Source organism: Spodoptera frugiperda, chromosome 19, assembly GCF_023101765.2.
Source record: "Spodoptera frugiperda isolate SF20-4 chromosome 19, AGI-APGP_CSIRO_Sfru_2.0, whole genome shotgun sequence".
In the NCBI taxonomy this organism is placed as follows: Eukaryota; Metazoa; Arthropoda; class Insecta; order Lepidoptera; family Noctuidae; genus Spodoptera; species Spodoptera frugiperda.
The window spans coordinates 1995614-2009599 of NC_064230.1; the positions used below are offsets into that span (position 1 = coordinate 1995614).

At 41.1% G+C, this 13986-nt stretch overlaps 1 protein-coding gene and 1 long non-coding RNA gene across 3 annotated transcripts in view; one reads left to right on the forward strand and one right to left on the reverse strand.

Moving 5' to 3' along the window:
- Positions 1 to 13986, reverse strand: part of LOC118280888 (endoribonuclease Dcr-1) — a 54818-nt gene that overhangs the window by 19428 nt on the left and 21404 nt on the right. For both annotated transcript variants that reach the window (XM_050700827.1, XM_050700826.1), the window contains 7 exons: positions 13246 to 13402; positions 11953 to 12079; positions 10480 to 10658; positions 7853 to 8023; positions 5451 to 5589; positions 1501 to 1589; positions 943 to 1081 (listed from right to left, as the gene is read on the reverse strand). In XM_050700827.1, the coding sequence (XP_050556784.1) occupies positions 943 to 1081; positions 1501 to 1589; positions 5451 to 5589; positions 7853 to 8023; positions 10480 to 10658; positions 11953 to 12079; positions 13246 to 13402 (1001 nt within the window). The remainder of the gene's footprint in view (positions 1 to 942; positions 1082 to 1500; positions 1590 to 5450; positions 5590 to 7852; positions 8024 to 10479; positions 10659 to 11952; positions 12080 to 13245; positions 13403 to 13986) is intronic.
- LOC126911884 (uncharacterized) lies at positions 4589 to 9757 on the forward strand. Its single transcript, XR_007706397.1, has 2 exons — positions 4589 to 5102; positions 9589 to 9757. It is a non-coding gene; the product is annotated as an uncharacterized LOC126911884 (long non-coding RNA).

Consider the following 13986-nt stretch of genomic DNA (forward strand, 5'->3'; position numbering starts at 1 on the left):
TCACAACCAATGACATGGCGCACCGGGATCGAGTTAACTTTGATCTTATCGATTAAAGTTACAGAATAGCTCAGCAGTTACGTGAGTAAGCCGCTAACATAGTAGTAACTTAACTAGTTTCAAGTCATGCTAGAGGCTCATATTCATGAGCAGCATTCCGCGACACGACGCGGCGATTGTCGCTGTTACTCCTCTACTGCTACTAGTCGAGTTCCTCATCAAACAGTTACGTGAATATGCCGATAACATAATAATTAGACACATGTTTTATTTTCTTACGGAAACAAATAGTTTCCAAGATATGTCGATTTGAAATATCGCCAGATGTTACTTCTACGTACGTTTTATACGTAGAAATGACGTATTTGCCCCTTTTTTATTGGGACAAGCCCACCACCGCTTGCAACTTCTGTGCACCAGGATCTACAGTAGATACAACCATGAAAACACCGGAACACTGAAGTCCAACGTCCCAGGGACATGAATGACTGTCTTGGATCCCGCAACGAAATAAATCAGAATATATTATTAGAAAGTATTTGCCCCTTTTTTCTATGTACAGTAGGAACTCGATTATCCGGCTCCCGGTTATACCGATTCGCGATTATCCGGACTACCGACTCATTATATTAAAATTACCTACAAGTCGAATTTATGCAACGTAACGTGTATGTATGTAATCTAAGAAGATGTATCTCATAATAATAATAATTATTAATAAACATTGATTTTCATTCATATGTGTTTGTTGTTTTTAATAAATACATAACATCGTATGTACAACATAATATGTATGCACAAAATTCGCTTTTCTTCGTAAATTCGATTATCCGGATTTTCGATTATCCGAATGCCTAACGACAATAATTAGTCCGGTTAATCGAGTTTCTGCTGTATTTAAATTAATCGCAAAAAGAAAAATTAATTTATAACACAACTCACCGCAGCATCAGCCTCAGCATCCTCCTTCTCCTGCAGTATATCGTTGATAGTCTTCTCAGCAGGCGGACTGTCGTCTTCTAAACCAGTGTCTTCTTCTGTGCTCTTCTGCGAGTCCGCTTCTGTCTTCTCTTTTTCACTGCTGTAAAATTTGATAATTTTAGTTTTCTTATGGTATAAGCCTAAATAGAGACGAAAAAATTAAGTTTTGTAACAACAAGAGTGAAAAGATTGACACAGGATGTACTTTTTCGTCGACAACGTAGATAAGTTACTGTAATTTAAAAACTTGTAGGACCTAGTTTTTTTTTATAGTTTTTCTGATAATCACGTGAATGAGTAATGGTAAGCAAACGCCGCCGCCCATGGACACTTGAAACACCAGAGGCATTACAAGTGCGTTGCCGGCTTTTTGGGAGTTAGGAATTTAAGGGTTGTTGGGGAATCGGGGATTGGGAAGATTGGGAAGGGGGGAATTGAGCCTCCGGTAACCTCACTCACACAACGCAAGCGTTGTTTCACGTCGGTTTTCGGTGAGGCCGTGGTATCACTCAGGCTTACCTGCTTTCACTATCTTTTTCTTTTAGTTCTTTCTTTGATTCTTCTTCGTCCTTCTTTTTATCGTTTTTCTCTGAATCTGCGCTTAGTACCTGAAAACAAAATTAAAATTAAATTTAATAATCGGTCGTAAAACCGTTACTTTAGTGGTAGCAAAGAGTTTCGGGTTTCACTGCTAAGTCGGTCAACACTTCTATTCAGTCATCTAAACTGTTTTATTTTTTGAAGAAGAAAATCTAATGACTTCTCCCGCCTTGTGCGAGGCGAGAGGGAGTGTCAAACTTTTACTGACTAAAAACCACCCCGTTCCTACTCCTGCTTTTCGAGCCGGAGGCCCGGTAAACCCGCTAGGTAGTCCGCAGCTCCGGATCAGGCATCAGCCCTACTGGGCCCTATCTGTGGTGGTCTGATAGCTCTTTGACTACGCACGCGTCTGGTTCTGATCGGGCAGCGACCGTAGCTACCATTGCTCACCGTCGTCTATATAATTATATCACGAACCCTGACGCCCGGAATGTCTCTCACTACGCACCCCCTATTACATGGGACTTATATCACAAACGGTTAAAAATGTACATTGTATAGCGGCATTACCGCCCGAATACACAAACGCTACTCAATTTTACGTTGTACTTAAATATCGTGCTAACTCTGTCATTTTATAATAGTCCGGTCAATATACGATATTGAAATATCAAAAAATCCGACAGAGCTGAATTTTGGTACAGACCTTTATTTTACTATAAAGATTAAAATATTAAAAGTCCCCATCGATCCCATATGTGCTTCAAAAGTTATTCGAGGTCAAAGTTCAACATTTTAGGTTTTTTGAGTTTTTCTCAAAAACCGTAAGTTTTTTCAAAAAAATACCTCAGACCAAATTTGTAGATCTCAAAATTCTCTACAAAATGGTCCTTATAAGTTTTTCTATAAGTATTACCGTTTCTAAGATAGATTCGTGTGTCCCCACACACATTTTTCCACTTTGGAAGCGTCTAACTTTCAAACGATTAATTTTGACGAAAATTGGTTTTATAAACCTTGATGTCTTTTAAAGACCTATCCATAAACACCCATCACGGATATGTAAGCTGAAAAAAATTTTTTTTGTATCAGTTCCATGTATGGAGTGCCCCCTTTACTTTTTAAATATACAGGGTGACTTTGAATTCGACGTATTCCTCTCGGGAGGTGATAATACAACTAATTTCCTACAAAAATAGCCCTGAGGTCCTTGGGCGGAAAGTGGTTAGTTTCTGAGATATTCAACATTTTTGGTTTTTGTAAAAATATCCCGAATTGATTACAAAAACATCAATAAATAAAAAAATACTGGTTGGATTTTAGTTATTTTAGTTTTAATCAGTTGCCAATACATCAGTTATCATTTATAAATACTAATAATGGCAGAAATATCATTCGTTTTAAAATAGCAAGTAATTTCCAATGAAATTTTGTTTTGTTTCACTAATTTGGTCAATAGATAACTGGATTTATTTCGAAAAAAATATATGACACTAAGCGTACAAACTATTAGAAAAACTTCCTTGGTTTATTAGCTACCCAGAAACGTAAAATTATTTACAATATTCCCAAAAACACATGAATTACTTGATGATAAGTAGAGTGTAAAGAGAAAAGCGCAATTTCAAAAACATCTTAATTTGCATAATTTTGTTCAAAATTATCTTCCCTACGACAAATACATGCCCGAACACACTTCCTTATCCCTATGACGTTCGCTCTTGGGCTGAATATGCGTTTTATTTCGTCACTATGCTTTGGAGAAGAATTTCGATATTCTGCCAATTCCCTCTGCATAAACAAGGGACTTCATGTAAAATCAACCAGCGTTAGATTCTGGACACCGCGCTTGCCATGTAGTTGGACCCCCGTGTCAATATAACGCCTGGGTACCAAGGTATCCAACCATTGCCCCACAGTAGTTCGACAGTGCGCTGGATAAACTATCACAATATCCATTATTAGCCGCAAAAAAGTCAACGAAATCCGAAAAAAGCAAACCATCGGGTTCGCGCATACGGTTTTAATTCAAATGTTTGCAGGGGTATCATAATTAATTATTTGATTGGATCCTACTTTTCATCCAACAATTTAAATGGCGAGAATTACGAAAAAAAATTAAGGAATCTGCTAGGGTCATTGTTTTAAATTTGAATTTAGAAACAAGATGAATTAACTTATTCTACTTATTGAATTAATTTATTAATTTGATTGACAAATTTATTCCACATGACGATTGTCAAGTGCATTATCGAACTACTGTGCGGCAATGGTCGAAAACATTGATTCTCAGGCATATATGGATTAGTAGGGCGGTCCAACTACATGGCATGCACAATGACCAGAACCTAACGCCGGTTGATTTTTACATGAAGTCCCTTGTTTATACAGAAGGAATTGACCGTGTATCGTAATTCTTCTCCGAAACAGATTTGAAGATAATTACGAAATTAAACGCATATTCAGCCCAAGAGTGAACGTCATAGGGATAAGGAAGTATGTTCGAACATGTATACGTCGTAGGGAAGATCATTTTGAACAAAATTTTGCAAATTAAGATGTTTTTGAAATTGCGCTTTTCTCTTTACACTCTACTTATCATCAAATAATTCATGTGTTTTTGGGAATATTGTAAATAATTTTACGTCTCTGGGTAGCTAATAAACCAAGGAAGTTTTTCTAATAGTTTATACGCTTAGTGTCATATATTTTTTTCGAAATAAATCCAGTTATCTATTGACCAAATTAGAAAACAAAACAAAATTTCATAGGAAATTACTTGCTATTTTAAAACGAATGATATTTCTGCCATTATTAGTATTTATAAATGATAACTGATGTATTGGCAACTGATTAAAACTAAAATAACTAAAATCCAACCAGTATTTTTTTATTTATTGATGTTTTTGTAATCAATTCGGGATATTTTTACCAAAACCGAAAATGTTGAATATCTCAGAAACTAGCCACTTTCCGCCCAAGGACCTCAGGGCTAATTTTGTAGGAAATTAGTTGTATTATCACTTCCCGAGAGGAATACGTCGAATTCAAAGTCACCCTGTATAAATTTTTATTCAAAATTCGAATAGCGGTTACCGAAATACACCATCTTACAAAGTTTCAACTATGTAGGCCCAACAGTTTCGGAAATAAATGTCTGTCCGTCCGTCCGTCCGTCCGTCCGTCCGTATGTCACAGCCTGTTGGGCCACGAAACTGTTGGGCCTACATAGTTGAAACTTTGTAAGATGGTGTATTTCGGTAACCGCTATTCGAATTTTGAATAAAAAATTATAAATTTAAAAAGTAAAGGGGGGCACTCCATACATGGAACTAATTCAAAAAAAAAATTTTTTCAGCTTACATATCCGTGATGAGTGTTTATGGATAGGTCTTTAAAAAAGACATTAAGGTTTCTAAAACCACTTTTCGTCAAAATCAATCGTTTGAAAGTTAGACGCTTCCAAAGTGGAAAAATGTGTGTGGGGACACACGAATCTATCTTAGAAACGGTAATACTTATAGAAAAACTTATAAGGACCATTTTGTAGAGAATTTTGAGATCTACAAATTTGGTCTGAGGTATTTTTTTGAAAAAACTTACGGTTTTTGAGAAAAACTCAAAAAACCTAAAATGTTGAACTTTGACCTCGAATAACTTTTGAAGCACATATGGGATCGATGGGGACTTTTAAATTTTTAATCTTTATAGTAAAATAAATGTCTGTACCAAAATTCAGCTCTGTCGGAATTTTTGTTCTTTCATTACTGTTTTCAGGTCTAAATTGACCGGACTATAAAGAATTGACAGAGCTAGATTTGAGAGCGTCTTAAAATTGAGTAGCGTTTGAGTATTCGGACATACGTGCCGTAACGTGCACCTCTGCCTACCCCTTGCGGATAGAAGCCATGTCGACCCCTGATACCCACCTCAGCCAGACTCCATCCGAAGTCGAGCGCGGGCCACTGGAAGCCGGGCATCGTGTGGTCATTGATCTTCGGTATACCCAGACCTACGTCTATTGCGACAGCGCGGCGTATCTCGTCCGCTATCAGGAGGGCGTTTATTCTGCAAAAATAAATACATCATCATCATCATCAGCCTGTTACCATTTTTTTTTTATGAAACACGCGGTAAACGAGCAGACTCTGCTAATCTTTTTATTTTAATGATATTATGTATTTATTTGTCAATTCCCCCCTTCCCAATCTTCCCAATCCCCGATTCCCGAACAACCCTTAAATTCCTAACCCCCAAAAAGCCGGCAACGCACTTCTAACGCCTCTGGTGTTTCAAGGGTCCATGGGCGGCGGCGATTGCTTACCATCAGGTGATTAGTCTCTCGTTTACCGGCTTATACCTTATACTATAAAATGTTTGATTTCTAAAACTAAAACTGCTTGTCTCGTCCTAGAAGATTAATGGCGCATTCCAATAACCTACCTATCGGTAGATTTGCCTACCAGAGGTAGAATTTTGACACATTTTGTATGGAGCACACACACACACAACGTCACGCCTTTTATCCCCGAAGGGGTAGCCAGAGGTGCAAATTACGGCACATAATGCCGCTATACAATGTACACCCACTTTTCACCATTTGTGTTATAAGTCCCATGTAATAGGAGGTGAGCCTATTGCCATATCCTGGACACAATTCCAGACTCCGTGCTACTACCGAGAAATGTATGGAGCTTATGTCAAAATTCTACCTCTGGTAGGCAAATCTACCGATAGGTAGGTTATTGAAATGCGCCTTAAAGTATCATTTTTTAAGCACTCGTATGCCGTATATAAGACAACAATAGAAAACACAATAAGTTAAGGAGGAAAATCATCCAATGACTTCTGCCGCCTTTGGTTAGATGAGATTTCGATAACTTTAATTAATTTGATTTGTATTGCATGTTTCATTTGATTTATTTATCTTTTTAAATGTTATGTAAAATGATGTTCCTCCTAAGCTTATATTGTTGTACCCGACATAATATACTAGTTAAGATAACCAACTAAGCCTTACCAATGTAGAAAGTAATAAAGAATCGAGTATTGAGGGAGTGTCAAATCAAGACTGTTACTGACTAAACAAACTCGGTTTTTACTGCTTTGAGCCGAAGCCCCGGTAACCCACCGTCACCACTCTACACTGGCAGTATGTCAGAAGTCATTATTTTCTACGCAGCCGAAGTTGCGGACAACAGCTCATGTTAAATATAGTTACAATAATGTCAGTACCTATATAGCACACATGGTAGCGCTACGGTAGCGAACCATAGCGGCGCGGCGAAGGGGTGCAGGCGGCAGAGCTCGGGCACGAGGATCTGCTTCTGGTCCAGCCGGTCCCGCTTGTATAGTTACAATAATGTCAGTACCTATATAGCACACATGGTAGCGCTACGGTAGCGAACCATAGCGGCGCGGCGAAGGGGTGCAGGCGGCAGAGCTCGGGCACGAGGATCTGCTTCTGGTCCAGCCGGTCCCGCTTGTATAGTTACAATAATGTCAGTACCTATATAGCACACATGGTAGCGCTACGGTAGCGAACCATAGCGGCGCGGCGAAGGGGTGCAGGCGGCAGAGCTCGGGCACGAGGATCTGCTTCTGGTCCAGCCGGTCCCGCTTGTATAGTTACAATAATGTCAGTACCTATATAGCACACATGGTAGCGCTACGGTAGCGAACCATAGCGGCGCGGCGAAGGGGTGCAGGCGGCAGAGCTCGGGCACGAGGATCTGCTTCTGGTCCAGCCGGTCCCGCTTGTATAGTTACAATAATGTCAGTACCTATATAGCACACATGGTAGCGCTACGGTAGCGAACCATAGCGGCGCGGCGAAGGGGTGCAGGCGGCAGAGCTCGGGCACGAGGATCTGCTTCTGGTCCAGCCGGTCCCGCTTGTATAGTTACAATAATGTCAGTACCTATATAGCACACATGGTAGCGCTACGGTAGCGAACCATAGCGGCGCGGCGAAGGGGTGCAGGCGGCAGAGCTCGGGCACGAGGATCTGCTTCTGGTCCAGCCGGTCCCGCTTGTATAGTTACAATAATGTCAGTACCTATATAGCACACATGGTAGCGCTACGGTAGCGAACCATAGCGGCGCGGCGAAGGGGTGCAGGCGGCAGAGCTCGGGCACGAGGATCTGCTTCTGGTCCAGCCGGTCCCGCTTGTATAGTTACAATAATGTCAGTACCTATATAGCACACATGGTAGCGCTACGGTAGCGAACCATAGCGGCGCGGCGAAGGGGTGCAGGCGGCAGAGCTCGGGCACGAGGATCTGCTTCTGGTCCAGCCGGTCCCGCTTGTATAGTTACAATAATGTCAGTACCTATATAGCACACATGGTAGCGCTACGGTAGCGAACCATAGCGGCGCGGCGAAGGGGTGCAGGCGGCAGAGCTCGGGCACGAGGATCTGCTTCTGGTCCAGCCGGTCCCGCTTGGCGCGCCGGGTGCGCTCCGACGATACTGGCAGGGCTACGCCCTTGCGGTTCACGTATCTGGGGGGAGAGAGAAAATGTACATAATTAATAATCTTACGTTTGTAAGTATCATATTTTAAGTGTGGGAGAGTCATGCTTCGGCACTGCTGGGCCGGCTCGACCGGAGTGATACCACGGCCGAGCAGAAAACCGACGTCAAACAACGCTTGCGTTGTGTTTCGTTGTGTGAGTGAGGTTACCGGAGGCCCAATTCTCCCCTTCCCAATCATCCCCATCCCCGATTCCCGAACAACAACAACCCTTAAATTCCTAACCCAAAAAAGCCGGCAACGCACATGTAACGCCTCTGGTGTTTCAAGTGTCCATGGGCGGCGGCGATTGCTTACCATCAGGTAAAACGTCTGCTCGATTACCGGCTTGTTCCATAAAAAAAAAGTTTATGTGTATGTTTGTTACTTTGTTACCTGATCCCTTCAGCAGTTTTGATATGATCAATCACTAATGAAATTTGGAACAGGGGTATACCTGTTCCAAATTTCATGGTCTGGAATGACACATAGGATAGTTTAGACAAGGGAATACGGGCGACGAAAATTGGCAGAAGCTAATTAGATTAAATTAAGAGACCCCGCAGACATACAATTGTAAGTTGGCCAACTATCGAACGACTAAATTGTGTACTTTTATGATTAAATCAACCGACTTTATTTTATTGGTTACCAGCCGCTGACTTATTCGATTTAGTCAGTGACAGTATTGCTAGCGTGGTGCGTGTGCGTGAAAATGCGGAAAAAAAACGCTCTAATCGCTTAATTAATTAATCGATTGTGATACGATCGGTGTCCAATGAATTAGTTGGGCAAGATGTGCGGGCTAGCATATGTCACTATTCCTATTCGTATACTCTGCGATTTAGTCGGCCAACTAGAAATTGTAAATCTGCGGGGTCTCTAATAGTCCATAGTGTAGCCACTTTAGTCCGGTCATTATACGATATTGAAATAACAAAAATTCCGACAGAGCTGAATTTTGGTACAGACCTTTATTTTTTTGAATCAGTTCCATGTATGGAGTGCCCCCCTTTACTTTTTAAATTTATAAATTTTTATTCAAAATTTGAATAGCGGTAACCGAAATACACCATCTTACAAAGTTTGAACTATGTAGGCCCAACAGTTTCGTGGCCCAACAGGCTGTGACATACGGACGGACGGACGGACGAACGGACGGACAGACATTTATTTCCGAAACTGTTGGGCCTACATAGTTGAAACTTTGTAAGATGGTGTATTTCGGTAACCGCTATTCGAATTTTGAATAAAAATTTATAAATTTAAAATGTAAAGGGGGCACTCCATACATGGAACTGATTCAAAAAAAATTTTTTTCAGCTTACATATCCGTGATGGGTGTCTATGGATAGGTCTTTAAAAAAGACATTAAGGTTTCTAAAACCACTTTTCGTCAAAATCAATCGTTTGAAAGTTAGACGCTTCCAAAGTGGAAAAATGTGTGTGGGGACACACGAATCTATCTTAGAAACGGTAATACTTATAAGTAATTAAGTTAATTAATAAGTACCATTTTGTAGAGAATTTTGAGATCTACAAATTTGGTCTGAGGTATTTTTTTGAAAAAACTTACGGTTTTTGAGAAAAACTCAAAAAACCTAAAATGTTGAACTTTGACCTCGAATAACTTTTGAAGCACATATGGGATCGATGGGGACTTTTAAATTTTTAATCTTTATAGTAAAATAAAGGTCTGTACCAAAATTCAGCTCTGTCGGAATTTTTGTTCTTTCATTACTGTTTTCAGGTCTAAATTGACCGGACTGCTTAGTCGGTTGTTACGACACTAAATGAGAAGGATGAAGTACGTCTAACAGTGAACTGGGTATAACATTACATCACTATAAGTGGCCACTGCTGACCAAAGTCTCTTCTCACACAGAGAAGGTTTGAGCATTAATCACCACGCTTGCTCAATGCGGGTTGGCGATTTCAAAATTATAATTAGAAATTATAAGGCAAGGTTTTCTCACGATGTTTTCCTTTACCAGTGGTGTCTAAATAATCTTAGAAAGTACATATAACTTGGAAAATGTCACATTGGTACTTGCCGTTGGTAGGTTTCGAGCCCGCATTCTCATGCATGAGAAGCGGACGTCTTAAACCTCCGGGCCACTACGACATCCTTAATTAACTATCCTAAAATCATCATATTTAAATTCCTCATCCCTAAAGAGCTACCAACGAAACTCGTAGGTAGGTAACTAAGCCTCATACATGAGAAGCTCTCTTCTTAAACCTCTGTCCTCTCTTTTTATATGACATACCCGGCGGAAAGAGCGACGGTGGTAACTCACCTAGGTGTAAGCAGATTGAGCCTGGCGGAAGTATGGTCCACGTCGAGCAGGGGTTGGTCTCTCTGCGTGAGGGTCACTCCGTACTTCGTGCTGTAGTAGTCTGGGTATATTATACCCCACCTGAAAAGAGGCGTTACTAACTCACCTAGGTGTAAGCAGATTGAGCCTGGCGGAGGTATGGTCCACGTCGAGCAGGGGCTGGTCTCTCTGCGTGAGGGTCACTCCGTACTTCGTGCTGTAGTAGTCGCGGAAGCTCTGGTGGGTGGCTGAAGGGAACGAGGAGTCCGGAGTCAGGTTCCAACATATCTCCGCTACTAGGAAGAACTGAAAGAAAGCAAGAATAAATATATCACATTAATATTAATATTATGAACTAGCGACCCGCCCCAGCTTCGCAATTTTTTTTACGAAACATACCGGTAATCGAACAGACGGATCACCTGATGGTAAGCAATCGCCGCCGCCCATGGACACTTGAAACACCAGTGGCGTTACAAGTGCGTTACCGGCTTTTTGGGAGTTAGGAATTTAAGGGTTGTTGTTCGGGAATGGGGATGGGGAAGATTGGGAAGGAGGGAATTGGGCCCCTGGTAACCTCACTCACACAACGAAACACAACGCAACCGTTGTTTCACGTCGGTTTTCTGTGAGGCCGTGGTATCACTCCGGTAGAGCTTGCCCATTCGAAAACTGTATTTTAGTTAAGTAGTAGTTAGTAATTCGCATGGGTGCAATGGTGATATATTATACATATGTATGTATTATACATATAAACCTTCCTCTTGAAACATTCTATCTATTAAAAAAACAGAAACAAAATCCGTTGCGTAGTTTTATAGGTTTAAGCGTACAAAGGGACATAGGGACAGAGAAAGCGACTTTGTTTTATAATATGTATGTAGTGATATGAAACTTTCTTTTTTGTTTTGATATTTGTCCGTCAATAACGCTGAAACTTCTGAACGGATTTTGATGAAATTTGGTATACAGACAGGGTATGAGCTGACTTGGGTGATAGAACTTTTTATCCCACGGTAATGCATGCGAAGCCGTTGGTAGAAGCTAATATAGTAATATGTTAACTGACGAGTAATTTCAATTCAACTCGCTTCTATGCCACCCATTGCATCAATATTGACATTTGACTGCACGGTTGGCTGGACAACCGGCTGCCAGGCAATGTGTAGCCGTTTCGATTCCCGCACGGAGCAACTCTTTGTATGAACCACAAATTGTTGTTCCGGGTCTGCGTGTCATGTGTATGTGAACTTGTATGTTTGTAAACGCACCTACGACACAGGAGAAAATCCTAGTGTGGGGCAACGTTTATTAAAAAGTATATCACGTCTAACTCACACACCTGACGTTCAATTAAACTCACGTCACAATGAGCTGTCGTCGGCCGTATTTCCGAACCGATACGACCTTTGAACCTTCAAGAAAGAGCATATTCCTTTCTTGAAGGAAAAGGAAAGAGCATACTCCTTTTTAAAAGGCCTGCAACGCACCTGTGACTCCTCTGGTGTTGTGGGTGTCCTTGGGCAGCGCTGATCACTTACCATCAGGTGACACGTCTGCTCGTTTTTATTCCATAAAAAAATATATAAACTCGACTCACCTGAGGCTGATCCTGGTTCCTATACCAGGGCGTGACGACTGCCTCCTTGTACTTCTCCGCGTCGAACACAAACGTCTCCCCTTGTTTCAGAAGGGGGTTCGCCATTCGCTTCTTGCCCCTTCTGCGTCTGTGAAATTAAAACAAATATTGAGTAAATAAGAGATAAAGACAGTTCCTTTATTTATTTGCAATCCTCTAAAATTATATTTTTAAACATTACTTATAAAAATTAAATAAAATAGCATTTAAAAATATACTGCCTTGTTGGTACTCGACCAACGAGGATGCAAGTGTTTCATTGTGTGAATGAGATTACCAGAGGCCCTCCAATCCCCGATTCCCCGAAAACTCTTAAATTCCTAGCCCCAAAACGCCGGTAACGAACTTGTAGCGCCTCTGGTGTTTCAAGTGTCCATGGGCGGCGGCGATTGCTTACAATCAGGTGATACGTCTGCTCGTTTACCGGCTTTGCACGCTTAGCGACGAATTATGTACATATTTCAAATAGACCGAGAAGGCACTTTTGAACGTCAAAGCAAATATAATAATATTAATAACGGCAGTCTGTCGGTCAGTCCTCTAGTTGCTCTATTTGCTCGTTCCAAAGTGTAGATTCCTATGGAGAAGAACGAGCAAGAAACTCCATTTTTTTATGGAATAGGAGGCAAACGAGCAAACGAGTCACCTGATGGTAAGCGATCACCGCCGCCCATGGACACCCGCAACGCCAGAGGAGTCACAGGTGCGTTGCCGGCCTTTTTATTTAAAGGAGGCTCTTTTCTTGAAGGTTTGAAGGTACTTATATATATAGGTTACTCTCAGCATATACAATGTGATAGGTGTGGGACTTCTAACCCGTTAAGGCTGAGTACTACATCTAATTTTATCGAAAAAAAATAATAATATGGGGGGTTGAACCCCTAATTAAAAATATTGAAAAATTGTGATTTTTTTGGTAAAAATAATTCACAAATGATTTTTTTTTCTCACCAAAATATTATCAAACATAATGATATGAGTGACATGATAAAAGTAATGAATTAGTTAGCCAAGGTTATTAGCTACCGTTTGTCGTTTTTTTTTGTTTCTACGACGCATACAACCTTTGATATCAAAAAAAGTAAAAAATATATTAAAATAGCCATAATTTTTAGGGGGAGGGGATTCGACCCCTTCGACCCCCGACTTTTGTCGATAAAATTAGATGTAGTACTCAGCCTTAACGGGTTAGAAGTCCCACCCCTATCACATTGTATAGGTTACTCTCAGCACATATTATGTTTCTATCCTCACCTATTACAATCCTTATCACCCCTCTCATCATCAGGCACCTCCTGCCATAGCACCGGTTTCTCCAGGTCGCTGGCCTTCTTCTCCTCCGTGTGCTGGTAGATCAGCTCCAGGAAGTCCCAGTCGATGTCTATCTTGTGTGTACCGTCTGGTGTCACCGCTGGAACGTGAGGTTAAGCAAGTTATTGAGGTTTGGAAATTGATGGGTGGGAGAAATAGCAAAATTGTGTTATTTGAAGTTGAATTTGGACTTCATTTCATTTCATTTTTACAAAAAAAAACGTTGCCCCACATTAGGATTTTCTCGGGTGCGTTTACAAACATACAATTTCACATGCACATGACACCTAGACACGAAACAGCAATCTGTGGATCACACAAAGAATTGCTCCGTGCGAGGGAATCGAACCCGCTACCCGTTACGGCAGCCAGTAAACCAGCCACCGCGCCAACCGTGCAGTCAAGACTTGAGAGTTGAGTTTGTAGATTGATTGCAGGTATAGTAAGTAGCTGAACTGTAATCAACATTAGTTGACTATAGTTTCTAACACTAAACATAACGAAGTTCGGCTTGCTTAGGGAGCTTTTTCCACCAGAGATGTGCTATACTACGCTGCCGTGGATGCGCTTGGCTTCTACCAATCATCCCGCGATTGGTACACATAGCTTAGCACTGGTAGAAATGGACTCAGCTAAGTCATAATCTTTATATGGAAAGATGCACGCTATGGATGCGTGCTATGG